Consider the following 23506-nt stretch of genomic DNA (forward strand, 5'->3'; position numbering starts at 1 on the left):
CTTTGATTTTATTTTGTACAAGTCTCTTGGCTTCCGCTTCAAGACTTGATGCCTCAAACAAGGCATAACACATGCTTCAAGGTTGAAAACACTTTAAAGAAAACTTAATCACACAACATTGTATTTATAACGTAAAATCATGTAGTTGTGAAACCGTTTAAGTCAATTATTATGAAGATCTTAAGATAAAATAGGTAAAAACTCAAAAAATAAACTTTTCAATCATCTTACAAGCATTTTCCAAACAATATGGACTTCAGATAGTCAATAATTTTATTAGTGCCTTTACCCCATCAAAAAATTACTATAATTCACAATAAAATGTCGCACATAGAAAAAATTAACGCTACTCAGTAGCAATCTCAAATACACAAAAATACTAATCTCAAATATACAAAGTACAAGTGATTAGTGCTTCCCAACAAATGAAGTGTTGTGGAGTGTTAATAATGGCGTGACAAAACCAGATATAGGGTTTCAAGTTCTCATGGCAAGGTTCAAAATCCCTACTTAGACTCTCTTCCTCTGCCCTTTTCCCTCATTGCTTCTCATGAATACTTTGTTTACCACTTACAACACTTCATTTCAGCTCACATCCCTGCTGTACTTTACAGTAATCTGATAAACGTCCCCATAAAAAGATAAGAAAAAAAGGGATCAATCAACAAATTCCCAGATATTCCTACAATCTCAAACTGGGTTAGAAGAATCCCCATGAAAATGAAAATATGCAGGAATCTGTGTGTCTAACAAGTGGAGAAGCCAGAAAGTGGGAAAAAATGAATAGTGAATCAACAGCAGTATCACCTTCAATACCTTTATTTACATTGTCACAATGGAAAGAATTGGAACATCAAGCTTTGATCTTTAAGTATATGCTTGCTGGTCATCCTGTTCCTCCAGATCTGGTTCTTCCCATTCAAAATAGTTTATCATCTTCCTCATTTCTCCATTTACCTTCCTGTAAGTCATAGTTTTAACAACTTTTTAAAGATTTCTTGTTTTTTTTTTTGGTTAATCTGTAAGAATGGAGTATAAATCATTGCTGTTCGTTGTTTTTGCTTGATGGGTTTAACAAATGAATAAACAAACAAATCCACTTTGATTTTTGGTTCTCGTTGAAAAATCGAATTAAATGATTTGTTTTGATTTGATTTTTACTTCCTAAGTTATAGTTAAATTGGCATGTTCTTTGTTTTTGCTGTTATGGGATTGATATGCTTGTTGTCTTGGCTGTGGTGATGTCTGAAAAACCTCCTTATCTTCTTTGATAAGGGTAGGTTATGGTTTGCAGCACGACCGGTTCTTAGCTCATTCCGGGTAGTCGACCCCCTTAAAAATTAAATGGTGCTATTCAGGGCGCGTTTATGAGTAAAACTTTTCTAAGTGATTTATTTATAAACTTTTTTATATTTGATTGAACTAATTTTAAAATATAATATTATAATACATTTTGTATTTTTCTTAAAGTCGAAAAAATTTTATATTTTGATATAATGAAGGGCCCTATTTTGAATGACTTAAAAATAAGTAGGGCCTCCTGCCTCGGGATATATTGTGTATTATGATGATGGTGAATTGTTATGCTTTGCAGATGGGTACTGTAGTAGAGAAAATACCCTGTATGGTATTGGATATGGATATGGGTATGGGAAGAAAGTGGATCCGGAGCCGGGAAGATGCAGAAGAACAGATGGTAAGAAATGGAGGTGTTCGAAAGAAGCCTATCCTGACTCTAAGTATTGTGAGCGCCACATGAACCGTGGCCGCAATCGTTCAAGAAAGCTTGTGGAATCCTCTTCTTGTTCTTCATCTTCTACAACCTCTTCCTGTGTTCCCGCACTAAGCTTGAACCAATCTGAGAAATTCCCCCACAAATTTGATGCTTTTGCTTCCATTTCTAATCCTAATCAAACCCAATATGAATCAAACTCTATTCCTTATGCTATACCAACTAAACACTACTCCAGGTAATACACTTTTCACTGAAAATTTAGTAGTTTTGGGTGTTTGTTGTACTCTATTTTACTGCTGGTTTCTGTTTGTTAATGCTGAGCACTAATGTGTTTGTTTTGAGATTGCTCATTTTTCTCAGGGTTGATTTTGATTTAAAATGTAGTCATGATCAACATTTACTTTGTCCCGTAGCTATGTTACTTGGACTCTTCATTTGGCTTCACGTACCTATGTCCGTTCCTTGATCCTCGGATATTGATATGGCACTTGGAGTCTTGGACAGTTCATTTGAGGCGTAAAATTGAATATTTAGACATATCCGACCCTTGGACCCGTACTGGTATCTAACATCAGTACCCGAGCTCAAGTAACATAGCCCGTAGCTAAAAGAAGTTAGGCTGCCCTTTTTTCTTCCCTTTTCTAGTAAAGTTAGAATTTTTTAGGCTATTCTGGTGTGGAGATCCTGTTGTCTTGACCGGAAAAATGAACCCTTTCTTTTCAGCTGCATATTTTCTTCGAAAATGTCCACTATTAGGTTCAAATGTTAACCTACAATGTTTAACAGTAAACAAAAGAACGACAGAGTAACACATAGACTCTTGAGTTAACTCGAGCAAATTATGGAAGGATTTCCTTGTGCTTAGTGGAGAAAGAACATTGGACATGCTGGATGAAAAGAAGCTAAATTAGTTGATATCTGAAATATGTGCTTTTTGTAGATCTTGAGCCCAAAAATTATTAGAAGTAAGTAACCCACCAAAAAAGACCATTTATTAAGTCGGGTTTATACATGAAATCTCATCAAGAATAAGATATGCATATCTTGGCATAAACCTCTTGTAGTTTTGTCCTTTGCTGGAGCAAACAAAAATTGGCTCTTCTGTTTTCTCCTTTGATATTCATGAAAGGAACACTTGTTCTTATAATGAGAAACACCCAATTAAATCACGGGATCAGGGCTTCCGGGTCGACCTTCATTTTATCTTTTGAAGATGAAACAGGGCCTCATGCAAACTAAAAGAACAAGAGGAAATGTCGAAATCTTACTCTAATCCCATTTAGCTTATTTAAGAAACACAAGCAATTTTATCTCAAACTTTACTCTGAATAGCAATTCCATGCACATACATTTCAATTTTATGTCGAACTTTTGGGAAGATTGTTAGTTTAAACATTATTGTCGGAGTGTGCAGGCATCTCGAGGATAGTAAACCTGAAGCGGGTCAACATAGATCCTTGTCTCAATGCACAGGTAGTAACCGATCTCTGCTAATAGACTCAGCTATGAACAATACATGGTCGTCACCGTCACCCCAAATGTCCTCTCTAACTCCATCAAAGCTGATAGACAGTTCCTCTCTTCACAATTATCATCGACAGTCTTTCGATAACATTGATTTTGACACATCATTGCCCGTGAAACAAAGCAGCCAATCAACTCACCCTTTCTTCGAGTTATGGCCTAATTCCAGGGAAGCATGGTCTGGTTTAGGAGATGAAAGTACCAATCAGGTTGGTTTCTCCTCGACACAGCTCTCTATTTCCATGGGATCATCCGACTTTTCTACCAGTCAACAATCACCTCAAGGTAAAGTGATAGTGTTTGTAAAATCGGAAATTTATCATTTCTTGCTTGCTGTTTTGTATACCGATTGTTAAGATCCTTACTCGACTTTCCGTTTTGGGCAGAACCTTGAGAGTAAGCAATGCTTTTGCCAAGCCGACTCAAATTGATCGTTTTAAGCTCCTTAACAAACCGCTCTCCAGACGTTCAAATAAAGGAGAAGCTCGACTGGAGGGCAAGTAAAATTTTATTCTGTAATCGGGGTGCATCATAAATGTGTAGTAATTTATATGACTTTCTTTATGTTAGATTATGATGACATGAACAATTGTATGAGGTGCTATGCATATCATGATGCCTATTTTTTGTTTATTGTGTATTAGGATTCAACTGTTTTTTAATGGTTGATATGTTTGTTGTAACTCGTACTCGTTTATGATCTGAGTCGATTGGCGTTAGTGATCCGAGTCTATTTAGGTTTTTATATCCATGGTTGAGTCGAAACCGTTGTAGTATATTCTATAGTTGAGAAAAAACAGTGTTTTTTTGTTAATGCCCAGTTTTGTGCATGGTCAGTCTATTGTTCTTGTGAACATTGCAAATATGAAGAGCCATTATTCACGTGTCAAGATTAATATTATTCATTCAAGTACCAACTTAAATACATTCTCAGGTTTTTAATTAGTTGTTGTTTTTGACCCTTAATATTATTATTAATTGTACATTATTTTAATTTTTAAGTTACAAGTAATGAGTGATATTTTTAAAATAAGCATTAACACAAATAAATAGACGAATTAAACAAAAGTGATTTAATTGTTTTTTTAAACTTAGAATAGAACAAAATGTAAAACAAAACAAATTTGCTTGATAAATAATAGTTACTATGTAAGTGTACATACAAGTTTTCAATAAAAATATGAGAATATTTATTTAAATTAGTACATTGTAAATATAGGATGGGTAGTTTGATAGTTGGGTATGGGGTGAGTAGGATCTTATACCCATTATCTATCTACTATCCATGACAGGTAGGACTTTTCATATTCAAATTCATCCACTACCCACCAAATTTATACCATATCCACCCCAATTGGAGCAAATACGATGCGAAACCAGTATAATTTTACCTATCTGTCATTCTTACAACTACAACTAATAAAAACTATGAACTGATGATGTAGAATATCACTGTGAGAGATCATTGGCCACAATAAATTAGCACAAAAATGAAACAATTGTTGCCCTTAGAAGTTCAAGTTTTTGCAAGTTTAGAATCCATGTCAATTGTTGCCCTTATACGAGCCACAAAAGGGACTAATTAAGGTTACAGATTACAATGAGAAGGATCATCTTTCTGTAATACACGTCTAGAAATGGATCGTATAGTGAGCTGCAAATCTGAACTGAGACAGACCCATCCGAAAATAAACGCACGTTATTGGTTTAAAATTTAAAAGTTTTTTAAAAATGGGAAAAATTTTCTAAAAACCTTCGGCCATGCTGAATGAAAAACAACTGGATTAAAGATATTGACCTTCTATGATGATGATTGTATATCATAACTTCGAATTCAAATGTTCAATTGCGATTTCATCTGCTAAAATACGTCAAGTAGATATACGTACAATTTTCAAAGCACCGGATAAGTGTACCGTAAAACCTCCAGTGTTACAGAGAAGGTACTAACCTATTACACATGGAACATACAAATCCATTCAAAGCTGTGCTACTGCTTACTTCAAGATATAGCGTGTTGAGACTTGAAACCACTGCAAACAACTTGAAAACTGCCATCCAAGAATTTTAAGAAGAATGCTCTCGTATTTACGCACAAAAATGATAGGACTTCACCATCATGTTACATGCTGACAGACAAATCTTCTTTCCTGACGATAACTGTTGCATGATAGCTATGTATGGTAGGTTTAATGGAAGCATCCGCATGTTTATCAGGTGATTCAGACCTATAAGTCAATTAGTGCACAAATCAACAAGGGTGTAAACTTGAGACCAGGCAGAGACAACTGATCTGTCAGAGAACAACTGATCTGTCAGAGAACAACGACAATGCTAAGAGACAACAGAAACGATAAAAGACAAGGTAGAGCAGACTTACATAGACCCTAATCAATTGGATGTTTGTCAGCTCGGCGAGAAGTATAATGTGCAGAAAGTAAAAGCAAGGAAAGGAAGGCACTAGCAACAAATATAGCATCAAACCACCGATGATAGACGTCAAATTGTATATCCCCTAAAACATCCGTTATGATCATCCTGCAATATAACAATTTTTAATTAATACCAATAAGCTAGCAGTGGAGAATAGAAATCTATTGAATAATTTAACATCAACATACACAGAATAATTGACAGAACTATTCAAAGTTTGTAATATGCTAAACAATTAGATCAAATACCAGGTACCTCCCTGAAACAGTAGTAAACTATGGCCTCTCGCCACCTTTTACAAACAAAAAGACCCAAACAAAGATCAAGTGCCAGTGAAACAACCCAACATAAACCCTTTTAAAGCCAAAATGTGACATGTTTTAAGGCAAAGACGAAACCAAAAACATACTCAAGCTTGGAAGCAAAGTGTCCAAGCAACCAAAAATACAAGGTCACTTGTAGGCTTAGCTTTCAATATATTTGTGCTTTATGAATCATTCTTCATACCTGATGTGATCATGTGATCAGCTTTGGAGAACTTTGCGAAGCCATAAGAGTCTACGCAAGTCCCGAAGGGATAGTATAATATTGTAATATTGTGGAAGTTACTTTAGTTAGTAGTTTCTACATTTGATTGTCTTTCTATTCATGTTGAGTTAGTAGCTTCCATGGTTTTGCCTACGTCTTTAAGACAATGGATTTCACTTGATCGGGTTTAAATTAATATTGATAGAGTAAGGACCGGACACCGTATGTGGTGTACTTGGTGCAATAATGCAATACTGCAAACTGCTCCCATCTTCACTTGCCTACCCAATTCAAAACCCTTGATTTTTTATCAAATAGCTGAAAGGGAAATTATCAGGAAATTACTGGGAAAAAGATCAAGTTTACCACACTATCAGCTGAATTCAGAAAACAGACAGACTACTACAACACAAGAAAAAGGGGGAACTGAGTAGAGAGGCAATGTGAATATTATAAGCAGTCCCACTACTGCTAGCAAAAAGCAGGGTGGCGGCAAAGACAGAGTGAAACCTAATGTGTAAAGGTCTCAAGCTCGTTGGATCGATTGAACAATGAGTTTGTCATGCAAAAACACATTCAATCTCTGTTACTCATATGAAGTGCCAAGAATAAAAGAAATAAAATGAGAGACAGTGAAGCGATCAATTGTGAGCTATCAGTTGCAAAAAACTCAATTTTTTTAGAAACTGCCGAGCATCCTTTTTCACGAAAAGGCCAGCATTCCGACCAAGTAGATCCAAGGATACCGATGTTGAACCTACAAAACTAATCAACCTTGAAAAACAAGTGCATCTTATGAGTACAAGTACGAGTTCAGGTTATTAAACTTCTAGGGTGTCCCTGGGAAAATTTGACTGTAGATGTGAGCCCTTGTTTCACCCGTATAAACAGAGGAAATTTGAAATGACTAGAATTACCATATAAAATTTGTGTACAAAGTCAAGAAATGATTAGAATTATTCAAAATCTAACACTCAGCCTCAGATTTAAAATAACCTCAAAATAGGAAACTTGAAATATTGATGTGCATGGCCTTTCCCCCTGTATGAATCCTACAATCCTAATGTCGAACAAAAAGTTGACAACTGATCAGAAGCAGAAGTCTGCCAGAAACATTGCATTTGGGGATCTAGATGTTAAGCTTTTAACGCATCAGAGATGGATGAGTAAATTTATAGGGTGGGGGTGCCAAATTTGTCCAAGGGCAGTCAAGAAGAAGTAAAGTACAACAAATGCAATCACAAAAAACGCTGCACTTGATCAAAGAAAGTGTATAACATCACTTATAAACTCAAACAACATGGAATTACTCATATGGTTACCTGTATTCAGTTGCCAAACTTTTCCTTATCAAAAGAATAGATGAGACAAAATACATGCCCATAATTTCAGACAGAAACAGGACAACATTGCTTGAAGAACCACTCCCAACTCTAGAAACAGCAAAGAAAAACTGCAAACACCAAACATTTCTTGTAAGGAACAGAAGAGAAGTCAATGAAGCGCAAAACGGAATAATAGTGCACTAAGTCTAGGTGTTTCAAGTTTTAACTCATACAGGCAAAAATATTCCAGATGAAGAAGCACTATAACTTACTTTACCCAGCACTTTTTCTAGACATGACATTCATCCAAAAAGTTATCAGAAGCACTACATGTCATATGGGCATCGCTATTTTTACAAAATGGAACCTTCAAGGTAACATTACCTTCATTAGATTTGTTAAAAATCCTCTAACTGATATGACTATCAACATCCCGATGAATAGTAAGGATATATACTGCAAAAGAGAAGACCAAAAAAGGAGATTAACAACTGAAACAAAATATTATTAAAACCATCACACAAATGCATTAGTGTGATTTGTTCATTACCCATCAAACTCAGATCAGAAGTGAAATTTCAAGACAAACACTTAACTAAACACTCATATAAGCATCAAATTTTATCATTGATTCAAGCAATGAAAATTAATTAAGATTGCAATACTCAATGTCATCCTCGAAACATGTAACTTCCTTTAGTCCAATGGAATCAGCTTGCCATCCAGCAGATGAGTCCTGGACACTTGACTTCCATTCTTGTGGTAAGGGAGCAACAATTTGCTAAGCTTTTTGCAAATTGGGTTGCTTGCCAGTGGCCTAATTTGTAATTAAGATGGAGCCTTGGAACACCCCCCCCCCCCCCCCCCTCCTTAAGGAAAGCACTAGGTCTGACCTGCCACGTTTTAACCCAACCCAAAATTGACTTGGAACATGACCAGAAATTAGTAAGTCAAAACCCAAAAATTTCAACATGTAAACCAGGTCAAACCCAACCAAAACTCAAACCCAACCGTTTTGACACATAATTCAGTTTCCAGGTCTCCATTTTTAGTTCCACGTCATTGTTTTTAGTTGGGACCGTGGAATAAACCTGCTCTTTACATTTTAAAACGGCCTCTACATAACTTGTTAGAAGCTTGCCATGACATTGAATCTCGTTGTATAAAGGTACATGAATTGTCATGGTCACCGCATCGACTTACGTAACGTATAACGCCGAAGAGTTAATTGAAAATTTTCTTCTTACATCTTCCTAAACTGATAACATCTCGTTAAATTTCACTGATAACATCTTCCTAAACTCATAATATTAATCATTAAACAAAATAATTAACTAAAAAGTTCATTAATATCCACTAAAAGTCTCATATAAACTATAGTGCAATCAACCAACAAAAATGCAATTATAAGTTCAAAACTCTTATGTTTATTTCACAAAAATTTACACCGCATAGCAGCGATTCGCGTTATTATTCCGTTATTGTTGTTTTACGCAACACTGCGACTGTTTCCACAAATGCATCCGCGATGATTTTTTTTCATGGTCGAGATCCACTAGATTTTTGGTCAAATCTTTTAATTTTGATTCAACATTATTTTGTTGTAGCCCTAAAATCAATATATTAGTCTTTTTTAATATAAAAATATTTACTATGAAAACAAAAAAATGTTATATATATTTTTTGTAAAACAATAAATGATAAGGGGAAAGATTTTACTTCTTTGCTCATTGGGTCGACCCAAACCTAACCCAACCCGACCCAAAATTGACGTGACTGAAATGACCCAACCTAAAATTTGCATGCTCGGTCTAACTAGGCCCCATCACTTATGAAGATGTTACTCAAAAAAAGATGTCAATTTTTATAGGAAACGGACTATCAAACTCATTTTACCATATATACTTTTTTTGTAGTATTATATACTATGGTACCTGAAGGATTTTCACAGCAATGACAAACCTTAACCCGAACAAAATGAGGTCGGCTAACTAACCAAAAACAAATCAGCATGGAAATTTGTTGCTAACACAGATTACACTTGCTCTACCAAAGTAACTCAAGTGCATATGCACAAGCAAGCCTAAGCTTCTTACTCTTCTAAACTAAAACTATAGAAAGTCTACGTTATAGTTGCATGAATGATCTTAAAATTGTTAGTGTTGCACTAAGCCAATAATATAGTGCAAAATGACACAAATGAGTATCCCGATCCACAATTTAACGCATTATATCTAATTTTTTGTTGTTTAGTTGTTATCACATTGTTCTTAAGGAACTAAAAAAAGAAATCAAATGGAAAATTACAAGAAAAAAACCACCACAAGGAAGTAGACATAAAATAGACGAAAAAAAAATAAGAATCTCAAAGAAGCTAGAAAATCAAAGAAACCAATGGATGAAAAGAAGTAAAAATAAGAAATTTTGAAGAAGAAAGGAAAGATATCTAAAGGAAAGAAGAAGGTATGATGAAAAAAGGACACTGTATAGTGGTGGTGGAAGCAATGAGAAAGAAGTCTGAATACTTTGAGGACTGAAGCAAATTCTTAATTTCTTTTTTTTTCCCTCCCTTAAAAAACAAAAGAAAATCTATTTTCCTTTAATATTCTCTCTTTGAATAAGAAATAACTAGCTTTTTATCTAATTGCTGTATGATGTAATCTTAAAAAGGTTTATACCTAAAGAAAACAAGAAGAAAAAAAGTGCAAGGCGCAATAAAGAGTAAAAAGCGCACAAAAGCGTACGTCTTACATATCTCAATAACCGAGAGAATCGATTTTTCTAGAGCCTCTCTTGAGTGTGTGCTTTTCAAAACTAAGGGAACGCGGCACATGTAAGCAAATAATGGGCCTTAAGTAATCCCTTAGAAATACCTACAGCCCAGAGCAAAAAGCCATTCAGTAAAGTACTATAGGCAACATTGCAGGAGTTTGTTATATCACCTGGGATAGTAGAGTGGCATTGATTCCTATATCAAAGTATCGCAGGAATATGCTAATTGTCTTTGTGACGGGGTCGACAGAACCATCCTGTGAGAAGATTAGAAAAATTCCCAAACGATCAGCAGGGCAACTAAATGTATGTCATCAGCTCGGTCACCACCAATAAAGGGAAAAAAGATTCAGATTAAAATGTAAGCAGGGCCTAATATAGACCAGTCGACAGGGGGGATACCTCCTTGAAGAAAACGCTCTGCAATGACTGCACAATCAAAGTGATCAATTAGCCATGCAATAACAAAACGAAGCCAGAAAAAATGAACTCATAGAAAAAACCGTTAATTAGCAAGCTCAGTAGTTGTACCTAATTTGACAAAAATCCCTGGAACTATTATACCATACAAGCAAGTCGGAACAGCGGAACACAACACTTTGGGACTTTTTTTAACAAGACTAGGTTAGTATTGGTAATCTTGACACCCATTCCCTGTGCCACCAGTTAGGTTACAACTTTACATAGTTCAAAAACAAGTAACTTTAGAAAACTTTACTAACATTATCTTACCTCTCATTTCTAAGTTTCCTTTCCATATACAGAAATCAACTCTTGGAAGGTGTTCAAAACAGACCCAATGACCCTATATTCCCAATTAACCTGACGTAAAAATGATATTACAATTATGTAAAACCCAATATGGACACAAGACCTGATTTTGAACCGCCCCGAATGCACACCTTTAAATTCTTCATAGAAAATTTTATCTCATAAGTCATGACTTACTAACATTATCTTACCTCTCATTTCTAAGTTTCCTTTCCATATACAGAAATCAACTCTTGGAAGGTGTTCAAAACAGACCCAATGACCCGATATTCCCAATTAACCTGACGTAAAAATGATATTACAATTATGTAAAACCCAATATGGACACAAGACCTGATTTTGAACCGCCCCGAATGCACACCTTTAAATTCTTCATAGAAAATTTTATCTCATAAGTCATGACTCTTGGTCCCCCCCCCCCCCCCCCCCCCCACACACACACACACACACCCAAAAAAAAAAAAAAAAAAAAAAAAAAGAAAACTAGTCGTCCTATTTTAATTGGTCGTTCTATTTCTCTGTTCATATCAAATTTCTACCACTTTCCCTAAATCCCAAAATTACCCACAAGTTCAATTACAGTATTTCATGTCGGAACAATTGTATATTACACTTAAAAAATGTCTTCACCTTAATCATTTTGTAGACACAATAGACTGAACACGCATAACCCAAAAGATTCTGCATGTGGCCTCTCCAAGTTCGAGAATAAGCAGCAGCTTCCTGAAACAAAAGAAGCTCACTCAGAAAACAGCTTTAAAAAACACTGCCTATACAACCCCAGACATGGAGAAGAATTGGAAATCCATTTACAGGGGTGTTGTTCACGAGTCCAAAAATGCACTGGTTTGGACTGAAACCCAAATCAAAAAAATTGTGAACTTAAGATCAGATCACCAAAAAATTGTGGACTGAAGACTAGATGACCAATATATTTGCGGACTGCAAACCGAGCTCGTAAATTTCCTGCTTGAGCATGGCTTGTTAGCTTTTAATATGTTCACAATCGGCTCAATTAAATTTAAGGTCGAGCTTAATCTAACTTGACCGATATCAACTTAATTTTAAACAATCATATTGGTACACAAGTTCTAATATCACTATTTTGGAATTTGTAAGTCCTAACAAGGTTTCAAAATTAATGTTTGTTTGAATACAATCATTTTGATCATCTATAACTCCTTTATTTTTAGAACGATAATTTTTTTCCCACAAGTGTATTAGCTTATTGACTTTCCTAGGTCCGAGTTTAGACCAGATTAGACCCCTTGTTATCCCCCTAATTTCTGAATATATATTTTAAAGTAAAAACAGGATCTGCATATTTTTTGATGGAAGGGCATATTTATGTTTTCACAAGAACTACATTTTCTTTAAAAATAAATAGGCATCGTTATGTAATACACAAATCTTTGATTTTTTTTTGGAAATATACATCAACAATAAAACAAGTTTACTAAAAATATATAAAATCACACCGAATTAAAAAGTTAAGCATATAAAGATAAAAAAAGTGCATTCAATTCTAATAGAAAGCACATTTAGCAAAAAAATTTGCATAAATCATACTTGTCACCTTTCTTATACATTAGTATTGTTAATTAACACTTTTTGTTAAATTTTTGTGATTTTGTCAAAACTAAGAATATAGCACTGTAGCAAACAGTAAACATAAATAATGGTAATCAACAATAACCTTAATTATTAATTAGTAAGAGAAGATAAATAAGGAGAAAAAGGAATTCTTGTCCAATCCGGTTCGGATGAGATAATTATGGGTGAGGACTAGACTGGGTTTGCATCGGTCTTGATCTATTCTTTTTTGTTCCAGCCACTTCCCAAAAAAAAGTTTTTTTTGTTCATGACACTTCCTACTTGTAGTTATTTCCAATTATACCCCTATATTGCATAGTGGCCCCATCATTATTACTATCATGCACATAGAGTGTATTTTTCCCTTACCCTTATGATCATTTTTCCCAAGAAAAGGTCCCTATCATTAGCCCTACTCGAGAGTTGAGTTTTGTCATTACCCCTCTAGTAAAATAAAAAAAGCACTCGTTCAAGGAATTTCAATTTGATTCCATATTCAACACAAATCACGCCAATGAAGCAAGCACTAACGAATAGTTTGCTGGCATCCCCACCAGCGAAAAAAAAGAGACCTCGAGTGACAGATTTTCCGGTAAAGGAAGCGATACACAGAATCCATTTATTCGAAAAAGCTAATGCCTCGGTGTTTTGGTTTTAAGTTATGATTGGACTAAGTAAAATGTACAGAACCAGATTCAGGACACTAAAAAGTACAGTCATGAAATGTACTTTTCTTATCTGCCACACAGATGTCACATATTACAATTCTGATTTCACGTAAAACATGTTCAAGACAAGCATACAACCCTTAAATAACATGCAAGATAAATTAATATGCCAAAGCATGAAAAATTATACAACCAAGCTGAGTGACACAACAAAGCAAACCTTAGCTTGTCGAAGCTCATAGATCTCCAAGAACAACTGCTTTGACAGTTCCTCCAAAGCCTGTACCTCAGCTTCCAAGTTCTTGATATCTATAAAAAAAATGTAGAAGTTAGAACGCTAAATAATTTCACTGAAGCCCCAAAAACAAAAAAGCAGGAACAATTCAACTAAAATTCAATCAAAGCAGGAAAACCATAACTGAAACTCTTAACATCTTTCTTTTTCTTTTAATCTTCTGGGATAACTATTCTGCATTTTAAAGAGAGAATAAATGATGTGATGGGAGAAGCTCACAATGCAAATGAAGCTATTACAAACTAAACCAATTTTAAGCTAGCTCATTTTACACCTAAAGCCATTAAAATTTCTTTAAATTGAGAACATCCTCCAGTAAACTTCTCTTTATCATACCCCTAAACATGGACAACCTGGGGTATCATTGTCCATCTTTAAAAGAAATGGTATACTTATCAGCAAAGGTACCATCATAAAATGGATCCAAATCAATCTCCTTCACCCCAAATTCTCAGACCTAGGCCTTACACTCCAAAGTGAACTTTAAGGATCTGTATTTTTTTCCACACTAATGTACCCAACCAATACAGCACAGCAAAAAGCAAAACAAAAGGTGAAGCCTTGAGTGTCTATAAAGGAAAACTAAACATAAAACTGGCATTATTTTTTTAATACAACTCACTAAAATCACTAAAGCGCTTGACTTTTGAGTCATCAAAAGTCCAAGACCCCTTGTCAGTTGTGAGTTGTGAATTGTGACTAACAAAGAAATCACAAAAATAAATAAATAAATAAATAAATAGATAAATAAATAAATTTAGAAAAAAAGCGGCCAGACTTCTAGAATATCAGCACCAGAAAAAGAAACTTTACAACTTCAATTTCTTCGAAGGAGATATGATAAGTGTTCTTTTTATACACTTAATGGTTATGTTTTGATCTGCATTTGGGTGGAACATAGGCGATTTTAAGTCGTATTTTACAAGTATTTATCTCTCGAGTCATTTCAGTGATTTGTGTGCATCTTGTGCCAAATGAAAATGCCTGTAAAAAGATATTAAAGCTCAAGCTAAGTATAAGCGAAGAGCCACCAACCTTGTTCCCTCTGGTCTTCCTGCACAGATCTCACTACAGTTCCAACAATTCTCTTCAGAAAAGATCTAGCATTCAACTTCTACAAAAAGGAATCATAGATGAGCAAAATATTATTTAAGAAAGCTAGTACAGAAAAAAATAAGCATCTCAGATTGCACATTTGTTGTGATAAATAACATGACCCTTAAATTAATTCCTTTTCTATTAGAAATGACAAAATAAATAGAACAAAATAAATAAACAACCTATCACATAATATTCCCCACTAATCCTCTCCAATTAATATAAACATCTCCATTATTTAATATAAGCAACAAAGTAGATGTTGCTTGCCCACTAATCCTCTCCAATTCATATAAACAAAGAATAATAGTAGAAGCCTAGACATCAAACTTTGTTTCTAAGTGAATCAAAATACTGAAGTGAAAAGCACATTGAGACATCCAGTGATCCAGATATGAGAAGTGTGAAAAACATTGCTCGAAAGAAGGGGTAACGTCCAGTCCTCTCCCACCCAAAGAAGGAGGGAGCAAAGTTCTCAAGAGCACAGTGCATTAAAAATATGTTTACAGAACTCTTTCACCCCGGACAAACTTTTAAGCAAATCCAAAAGTAGCCAAAAACAGTGCCATTAAGCAATGAAACAAAAAACATATGCTAACAAAATATAAGTAACAATTCAAACACAAACAATAAACAACTGCATTCCCAAATCAATAACAAGAGAAGGCAAACCTCTTCTGAAACTTGAATCCTTTCCATCTCCATTTGACAAACTATGATTTTCTTCTTTTTGGTTATGCAAGTCTCAATTGATTGCATTAATTGCCTCTCCAAGGCTTTTATTTCATATTCTTCAATCTCCCTAGCATCATAAACCTCATAAACAAAGCTCTCACAGCCCTACATATATGTTACTAATAACAGAAAGTGATGAGACGTTACCTGATGAAGAGAGACAAATAACTGTAAGGTAAATTAACAGCCCCAAAGCCCGATAAGACAGCCATGACAGTCACCCCAATGACACCGATTCTGCTAACCAACTGAGGCATGGTAAAAAATCCTGACAGCATGAGAAATAAAAATGTTTACAAGGGTTTTGACGGCAAACTGAATAAGAAGATAGAAACAATGCATTAAGAAACCTGCATGTGGGTAAGTGGGTGTCTGGAAAACAATGAAACCCTCTTCTTTTGATTCTTTTTACTTTTTTTACTTAGTAACCAAATGTGCATATGCATATGTGCAGAACAGAGTGTTTGTTCTTGGTAAAATATAACTGCTTGCCCAGAGTGTTTTCAATCAAAAGAAAAACAGAAACGATGCAAATGATAACAGGAGAAAATTGCACCATAATGGACCTTGATAAGCTTGATTTTGAGACAACGAAGAAAAGACAGAAATGGGAAATGAATTGCTAACTCAAGTCCGAACTGGCAAAGTTGGTTAAACTGATTATAAAAGGGATATTCTCACCTAGTAAGAGACTCTAGTTTGTTCTTTAGGAATATTCTCGCCTCACTCGAAGGTTGCAATATATCTAAGGATATTATCGCTCAAAATGAGGTTGGATTCTTGCTCACTTGATCACTAAAAAGCAAATAATTCCCACGCACAAAATGTGAACATCTCATTCTTTAATCTCAATATCAATCAACAATCCATTTGTTTACAACTTCACTCCCCTATTAGAGAGAAGAATATCCTAATACACTAGATAATAAAAGTATCAAAGACATAGAACATTTATTAAGTTCAACTTATAAATTTAACTGATTAGTAACTTCTAGAAAGTGAGAAACAGACCTAATGAGCTCGCAAAACCACTAAATAGCTATTACAGTAAAACGCAAACTACAATAGGACTCCAACAAACATAAGCATGGCTATAGTAATTCACGTATGTATACTCACGCATGGTTTCTTCATGCATGGCACCTTTATAAGGCCATTTACGTGTGCATGTTCATGCAAGGCACAACCGTTTATATGTGTATGTCTCATATGTCCCTCTTGCACACGCCATTCATCAAATATAACCTCGAAAACTTGTCAAGAAAATAACAAAAAGATTCTTCCAACAATTGTTTGGATTCATGAACTCCACTCACTTGGTTCATCTCCCCCTTATTGGGAAGGATTTATCCTCAACATGCAACCTCTTCATCACAAGATGTAATCAAATTGTCTTCTTCAATTACTTCAACAAAAAAAATTAGAGGTAGGATCGAGCTCTTGCACCTATTATATTGTTAGTGCACACATTAAAATAATCTCATTGATAAAATCTTGTTATATCGTTGTTGAAACACTTTAAATGATATCCTTAAAGTTCTTATAACTACTTCCTGTCCTTAGATTTCCACATTTCATGAGTGTTTGTATCTAAGAAACTTCCACAACGTTTGACCTATAAGGAACATCACCTATGCTAGTACTTATTAAAAAGGGACAAGTAAAAGAAATGTTCTTAGAACTTTACTTTTGTGAACCATAACCTTCGTGCAAGCGTCATTACAGGATAAATTGTATCCATTTCCAGCGTTTAACAGAAGTCTAAGTCCAACCCACCAACAAAACATCCCAGCTTTATCTCCCCACCTTCTTCAATTTGGTAAGTTATACTTCTCACAAAGTTTTGAAAATACACCTAACCTTTCCATAATGAACTCCATCACACATATGATTGTTGCATATAGCTGAAAGGAAGAATGTGATACTTTATACTTCAGTGAAATCCAAGTATCAATATTACTTCTATTTTCACACTCTCATTCATTCTAAATACCCTACTATGAGTAAGATTCTTGTCTAATGAGCTCAAGGATGACAAAGGGTCGAATGGCAACACGTCGATCCAATTTTTTTCATATAAATCTGGAACAGTCTCAGATCCGAAGGTATAAAAATTTAAAGATCCTGATGAGTGATGTGGACTTGAGTCAAAAATGCGTCTAAACATGTAAACAACATTTCAATCCTAAGTCTTGCAATTATTTCTTCCCTATTTTATTACTTGTTGATTCATCTAAAAGCTATATTTTCCTCTTATATTTAACAACAGAATAGAGGGATAAAAGAACAAACCAATGTCATAGACTAAAACGCATACCCACAATGTGTTGATCAATAATTGTAAACAAATCAGCAAAATTATTCACTTTTAAATCTAATTGAGGTGAACATTAGAAGGATAAGTCTCACTCCTTGTGCTATTCTATCTTATTTTTGAATTTATTCAAAGCAAATTGTAGTCTGTCGCGGTTGTTGTGAGGGATATAATGAAGGAGACATGATTGGTTAGGATTTCTAATTTTTTGAGTATATGTAAAGGGATAATTAACGAATATGAAGCTTTATTTGTTTTTCAAATATTAAAAGGCAAAAGACCACTTAACAAATTCGAGTCGTGTTCCCAAGATTGGCATTTTTTTAAAGATCCACACTTTGTCGGTCCAAATCCCTAAATGAGCTTACGCTTTGCAAACTTAAAATCATGTGAGTACTATTGTGCTAAAAGAATTTTCATAAACTCTGCTCCAACTCGGGGTCGTCTTTGGTTTCAGCAAAGCACCATCAAAATGCAAGGCTAGTGAGTAGACTACCATATTATCAAGAAGAGACAACTATGATTTCATGATCCTACAAAACTTATGTGAGTATTCTTGTAATCAAAGAATGGTTCTAAAATGTGCTCCTACTCGAAGTAGGCAAAACATCATCAAAATCTAAATCTAGCTTTAAGCCACAATCATTTTTTCTAGCTTTAACTTGAAGCCTTGTAAATAAATCTTCCAAACTTCACTTATAATCAAGTATATTAAAGCTTTGCACCTCTAACAAGAAAATCTTCCTTTCCTCTTATGATTACGACATCTCAACACTTGTTAAGATGATGAACGACACTAACCATGCAATATATACACAAAAACCATGAGCAAATACCCAACATTAAGAACACAAACAACTATACCAAGTTTGAGAATAACTAGAAAAAAATTAAAACGGAACAGGAATAAGAACTCTTTTTGACTAAATCGATCCCAACTCGACCAAAATCCAATTTTCAAATACGCAATACAATAATTAGCAAAAAAAAACGTAAGAGTTGATAACTAAGATTCAATTTTTTTTGTTGCCAATATGACGCTCGCTTAACTCGATTCGCAAAAATCCTAAAACACAAACCGCATTTTTTCCTTATCCTAGTTGTCGATTTTGTTGTGGCCAAGATTTCCTCACGTGAAATCTCTAAGGTAAATCATGGTATACCTCCAATTAAAGATGCATCATAATGGACCTTAGTAAGCTCATTTTATAGTCGAATCGCTAGCACAAGACCAAAAGTCACAAAAATAGTAACACTAAACTTTAGTCATATATAAGGGATATTCTCGATGAATAAGAGACTACTTTGTTCTTTAGAAATAACCTCGCGTTAAAGATTGGAACAAAAAAAAAAAAAAAAACCCTAACATTATTGTCACTTAAAATGAATTTGAGTTTTCGCTCACATGATGAAACACAAGCCAACAATTCACATGCACAAAATGTGAACTCATTCTTCAAACTTAACGTAATCAACACATATTACATCTATATTCTCCTATATTTATGCTAGAGGGCTTATTATCCCAATATCACTATATAACTAATCACCATTAACATCCGATGATTCAACTCAAGATAAAAGTAAACCAATTATTCTTGAAATAGGGTGAAAGGCAGATACATGGACACAAAAACAAGTAAAGCGATTTATAACTAGATGAGAGTTTGTAAATTAAATAAGGAAACCACAAACTTCACTAAAACAGCAAGATTGACCTTGCATTCTTCTCTATCAACCTTTTCAAATAGATAACACAAAGAGCCCTCTTGTACTTTACTGGACCCTAAACCCACCCACGAACCTTTATCACACTCAGTTCAATAATATTCTAAAGTTTGAGTGTTGAACCTCCAAGTGAACATTCATCTTATCCATACAAAAAAGTTTAAAGAAAAAACAACTATTATGCGAGTGTGCGAGGCTATGTACACTTTATAACATAAAGATAACGTGGTTATCTCTTCAATGAAAAAAAAAAAGGCTTTTTGCATCAAATGCAAAGAAAAACTAAACATTAAGGGGGTTTATTCGCTTATCACTAATGTTTTTGGCAAGAGTTGCATTTTTGTTGTTGTACGAAGATAATAAGGTTTTTCTTAGGTCACCCCTAATCTACATGGCAAATTGCCGTTAGCATCCAGTTATTCAACTCAGGACATGTGCTCAAATCCCAGCAGAGGCACAATCTATCTTATCAAAGATTAATTTTTTTTTAAATGTGCAATGCCCTCAGATGCGAACGGGTGCAGCTCCTTGGGTCTGCCCCTGCATTTATATTACAGCATAGTCCAGGTTTTATAACCTTAGTCTACAATATTACTTCTCACAACCTTATCAGCAAGGACAAATGGTTGTTGTATATCAAGATGCAAAACTAGTGACTACCATATTGAAGTATGATGCAGTAATGAAGGCAAAGAGACAACTATGGTTTTACAATTTAATAAAAGTGTATCTTTATAGATAAATGCATGGAACAGTGAAGAGCAGTATAAAGATATTTCGCTCAAAAGAAAGCAAGGAACAAACAAACAGAAAGCATAAACTGAATTTTGGAGTATAAGCAGGAGATGCAATGTCTAATAATTACCTTTATCGGGCATTGGAAAGTGGATGCCGATTCGCCAAAAAGCATACAAGAAAGCCAACAAAAAAAGAATAGCCCCAAGTGCAGCGCGCTCCTTTCTCAAACCTAAGAAGTTGATAACCAATTTTAGATTGAAAACACTTTTGGGCCCTGTTTGCTTGGCACTAGGCAGTCATCACAAACAATTTATACATCAAACTGCAAATAGATCCCATGAAACAATCCACCATAATACTTCCCCACTTCTACATATATGTTGTTCTAGTATAGTTCATTGGTTCAAATTAGTTGCTACAATTGTTTTACAAAACAAATAAGATCGCACCTGACTATGATTTGTCCAACAAATAATAAAATAATATGGATTGATAAATAATAGTTACAGACTTACAGTGAAAGTGTAGCAACCTAATTGTAACCACAGGTACTAGTTAACTTAAGACCAAAAACACAAGTACTCACAAAACAATGTGGATGAAAACTACTAACTAGAATTCAAAGAGTAATACCGTTATTGCAAAGCATCAAGTAACAATGGTAATAAGGCAACATGAAGACGAGCAACAAAATCAAGCAAAACAAATCCAACTTCCAATTCATCCATCTAGCCCTGCATCAAAAATCACACAATTTAGTATCAATCACAACTAACTAACAATAAAACTATCAGTCAATCATCAATCAATCAATCAATCAATGATTTAAAAAAGTGTGTAAAAAATTTCTTACTCTTTAGAGAGAACAGGTATGATCTCAAAGAGAACAAGTTGAAGAAGATTACAAGAAAAAGCGAAAACAATGCTGAAAATGATCTGAACAAGGACCCTTTTTTCTTCATATTCTTTGTATAATCTACGGTTAAGAAACCATAAACCGGCACATCCAAGTAATACCAAAGAACCAACTACCACTACTCCTTCCAATATTGCAAATCCCCACCCCATTTTTTCAATTAGGGATTAGGGATTGGAGATTTGTCCGTCACTGTTACTGTTGTCGATCTGAACTTTTTGAGTCGATTTGGATTATGTAGTTAAAACTCCATACAATATGCAAGTTTGCTACGCGATTTGATCTCTTTCACTGCCCAGCTAGGGTGTCTGTCCTCGTTCGTGCCCATACGGTCGCACCATTCCGGTGCTTCCTCGCTTTTTTTTTGTATAAATAAATACTTCGATAACAAGGAATTTGCCTATGGTCCCACCATTTTTTTCAAGACTGATACAGGGATGTGTAAGTGTATAAATATTAAATACATATACGTATGAATAAAAAGTAATGAGAGTGATATGTAGTTTATTGAAATGAAAGTTTTAAGAGGTTATATTAATGAAAAACAAGATGAAAATTGTAAATAAAAATAATGAAATAATAACTCTATTTTGAATATCTCCTCCTTAATAAAGATTAATTAATGGAAAACAACATAATTATAAACAAAAACAATGGAATAATGGCACAATGTTGTTGGTGTTGTTGTATTCATTTTATTCATATATATATTAAGTTTTATATTTTATTCTCGCTGAAATTAAATATAGAGTTTAACAAAGTCTCATTTGAAACGTTCCCACTGTAAGACAGTGATCCAATCATTTTTGTCATAATTTCATGGCAAAATTCCCTCACTTGTTTGTGTCTTAAATGATTTTATTTTTTCACATTCTCCCGCGAATCTTAGAGTTCTGATGTGGTGTTAGTGTTAATAGTATGTTTTGCAATTCTTTGAACGAAAATGACACTAAAGCACCTCTAACGAAGGTGTAAGGCAAACCAAAGGGTGAAAAGTAGAGAAGAATAAAAAGAACAAAGAGCAGTCAACGGAGTCAATCACATGGCCTAATAGCTCGGGTCGTGCAATGGAAATCATTTTGAAAACTTTGGGGAAGGAACTTTGACCACTCGGGCGGCCTATGCTCAGATTGGGGGCACCAACCTCCTTAGCCCATCCTTCATAGCGAAGGAGCTCGACATCGTGCAAAGGAAATCACTTTTGAAAACTATGGAGAAGGAACCTCGACCAATCGGGCAGCCTATGGCTTGATTGGGGGCACCAACCTCCTTTATCCAGTCTTTATAGCCAAGGAGCAAACCACGATACGCTCAGCTACCCGAGCATGACTCGACCCACATGGGTATAATTTCAGTGCAAAGTTTTCAAACTAATACGTTCATTTCACACTTTTCTTATTTTCTCCTCCATGTAATTCCCCCACTTTTGAATAGTTTGTTGTGTCCTTTACTCCCCTCCATGTTAAGATGGAAGTAGAGTTAGATATAGTCACCTTATCAAAGATGTGGACAATAGTGCAATATCTATTTTGAAGTCTGTCTTTACTCTTTCATGAATGTTATAATTTTTTTTTTGTCTTTTTGTCCTCTCTATTTTTAAAATATACGACCATTCAAGTCCATCTTCATTAACGTCGTGCTTAATTAACATTTATGGAGTCAAAGAGGAGAGGTCCACCCCATTGTCCCCAAATTCTCTTATGGATAAACTATTCAATAATACCAAGAAGGAAAAAAAGCATTAGCCCTTGTAACATATAGATATGAAAGAAATACAATTGTCTTTTACTATTATCGTCAAACCTATGGACCTCTAAGATTAATGATGGCTAATACTAATATAGCATTGTAATGCATGCCCATCAAAATTAGATTTGATTTTCAATATCCATATTTCTTTTATCTCTTTAGGCAGCACTATAGTCCATAACTTGTCCAATGCTATTATATTGTGGTTACGACTTAATAAGTGTTGTATCTTAGTTGTGTTCATACATAAAGTGGATCATGACTAGAGTTGGCTTATAGGATACTATACTAGTAGTGCACAAGGTGAAATCAAGTGATTAAGCATACATTAGACCAAAAATGTTTTATAGATCATGACTAGAGTTGTGTAGATAGATACCTTCTAGGATTAGTTTCCCATCCACCATTCCACTTAGCCTTCTAGTTCTAGAAGTGACTCTAGCCATAAATCATAAACTAATTTAATCACGTTTAATCTCTCTTACCTATAACCCAAAGTAACTGTTAAGAGTACTACTTATGTCCATGAACATATCACATAATTCCCTTTTTCTACCCTCTCTTTTTCCTTGTCAAGTATTATA

At 34.6% G+C, this 23506-nt stretch overlaps 2 protein-coding genes across 4 annotated transcripts; one reads left to right on the forward strand and one right to left on the reverse strand.

The window, feature by feature from the left end:
• Window positions 1-307: 307 nt before the first annotated feature.
• LOC130825675 (growth-regulating factor 4-like) lies at window positions 308-4141 on the forward strand. The gene is made up of 4 exons (XM_057691017.1): window positions 308-963; window positions 1595-1970; window positions 3150-3544; window positions 3646-4141. The coding sequence occupies exons 1-4, from the start codon at window positions 729-731 to the stop codon at window positions 3651-3653; spliced, it is 1014 nt and encodes a 337-aa protein (XP_057547000.1). The 5' UTR covers window positions 308-728; the 3' UTR covers window positions 3654-4141.
• A 917-nt stretch (window positions 4142-5058) lies between these two features.
• Window positions 5059-21644, reverse strand: LOC130825674 (GPCR-type G protein 2-like). 3 transcript variants are annotated; one of them, XM_057691015.1, is made up of 14 exons: window positions 21111-21644; window positions 20891-20991; window positions 20385-20486; window positions 15625-15745; window positions 15415-15544; window positions 14680-14758; window positions 13570-13658; window positions 11719-11811; window positions 10720-10746; window positions 10488-10574; window positions 7930-8001; window positions 7543-7673; window positions 5640-5797; window positions 5059-5487 (listed from the first exon to the last, which is right to left on the reverse strand). In XM_057691015.1, exons 1-13 carry the CDS (start codon window positions 21323-21325, stop codon window positions 5647-5649), a joined length of 1398 nt encoding a protein of 465 aa, XP_057546998.1. In that variant the 5' UTR covers window positions 21326-21644; the 3' UTR covers window positions 5059-5487; window positions 5640-5646. The 3 variants fall into 3 exon arrangements, with proteins under 3 accessions (XP_057546998.1, XP_057546999.1, XP_057546997.1); XM_057691016.1 differs by having other exon boundaries at window positions 5059-5552; XM_057691014.1 differs by having other exon boundaries at window positions 5059-5547; window positions 21111-21567.
• Between the last annotated feature and the right edge of the window lie 1862 nt (window positions 21645-23506).

This window comes from Amaranthus tricolor, chromosome 10 (assembly GCF_026212465.1).
Source record: "Amaranthus tricolor cultivar Red isolate AtriRed21 chromosome 10, ASM2621246v1, whole genome shotgun sequence".
NCBI lineage: Eukaryota > Viridiplantae > Streptophyta > Magnoliopsida > Caryophyllales > Amaranthaceae > Amaranthus > Amaranthus tricolor.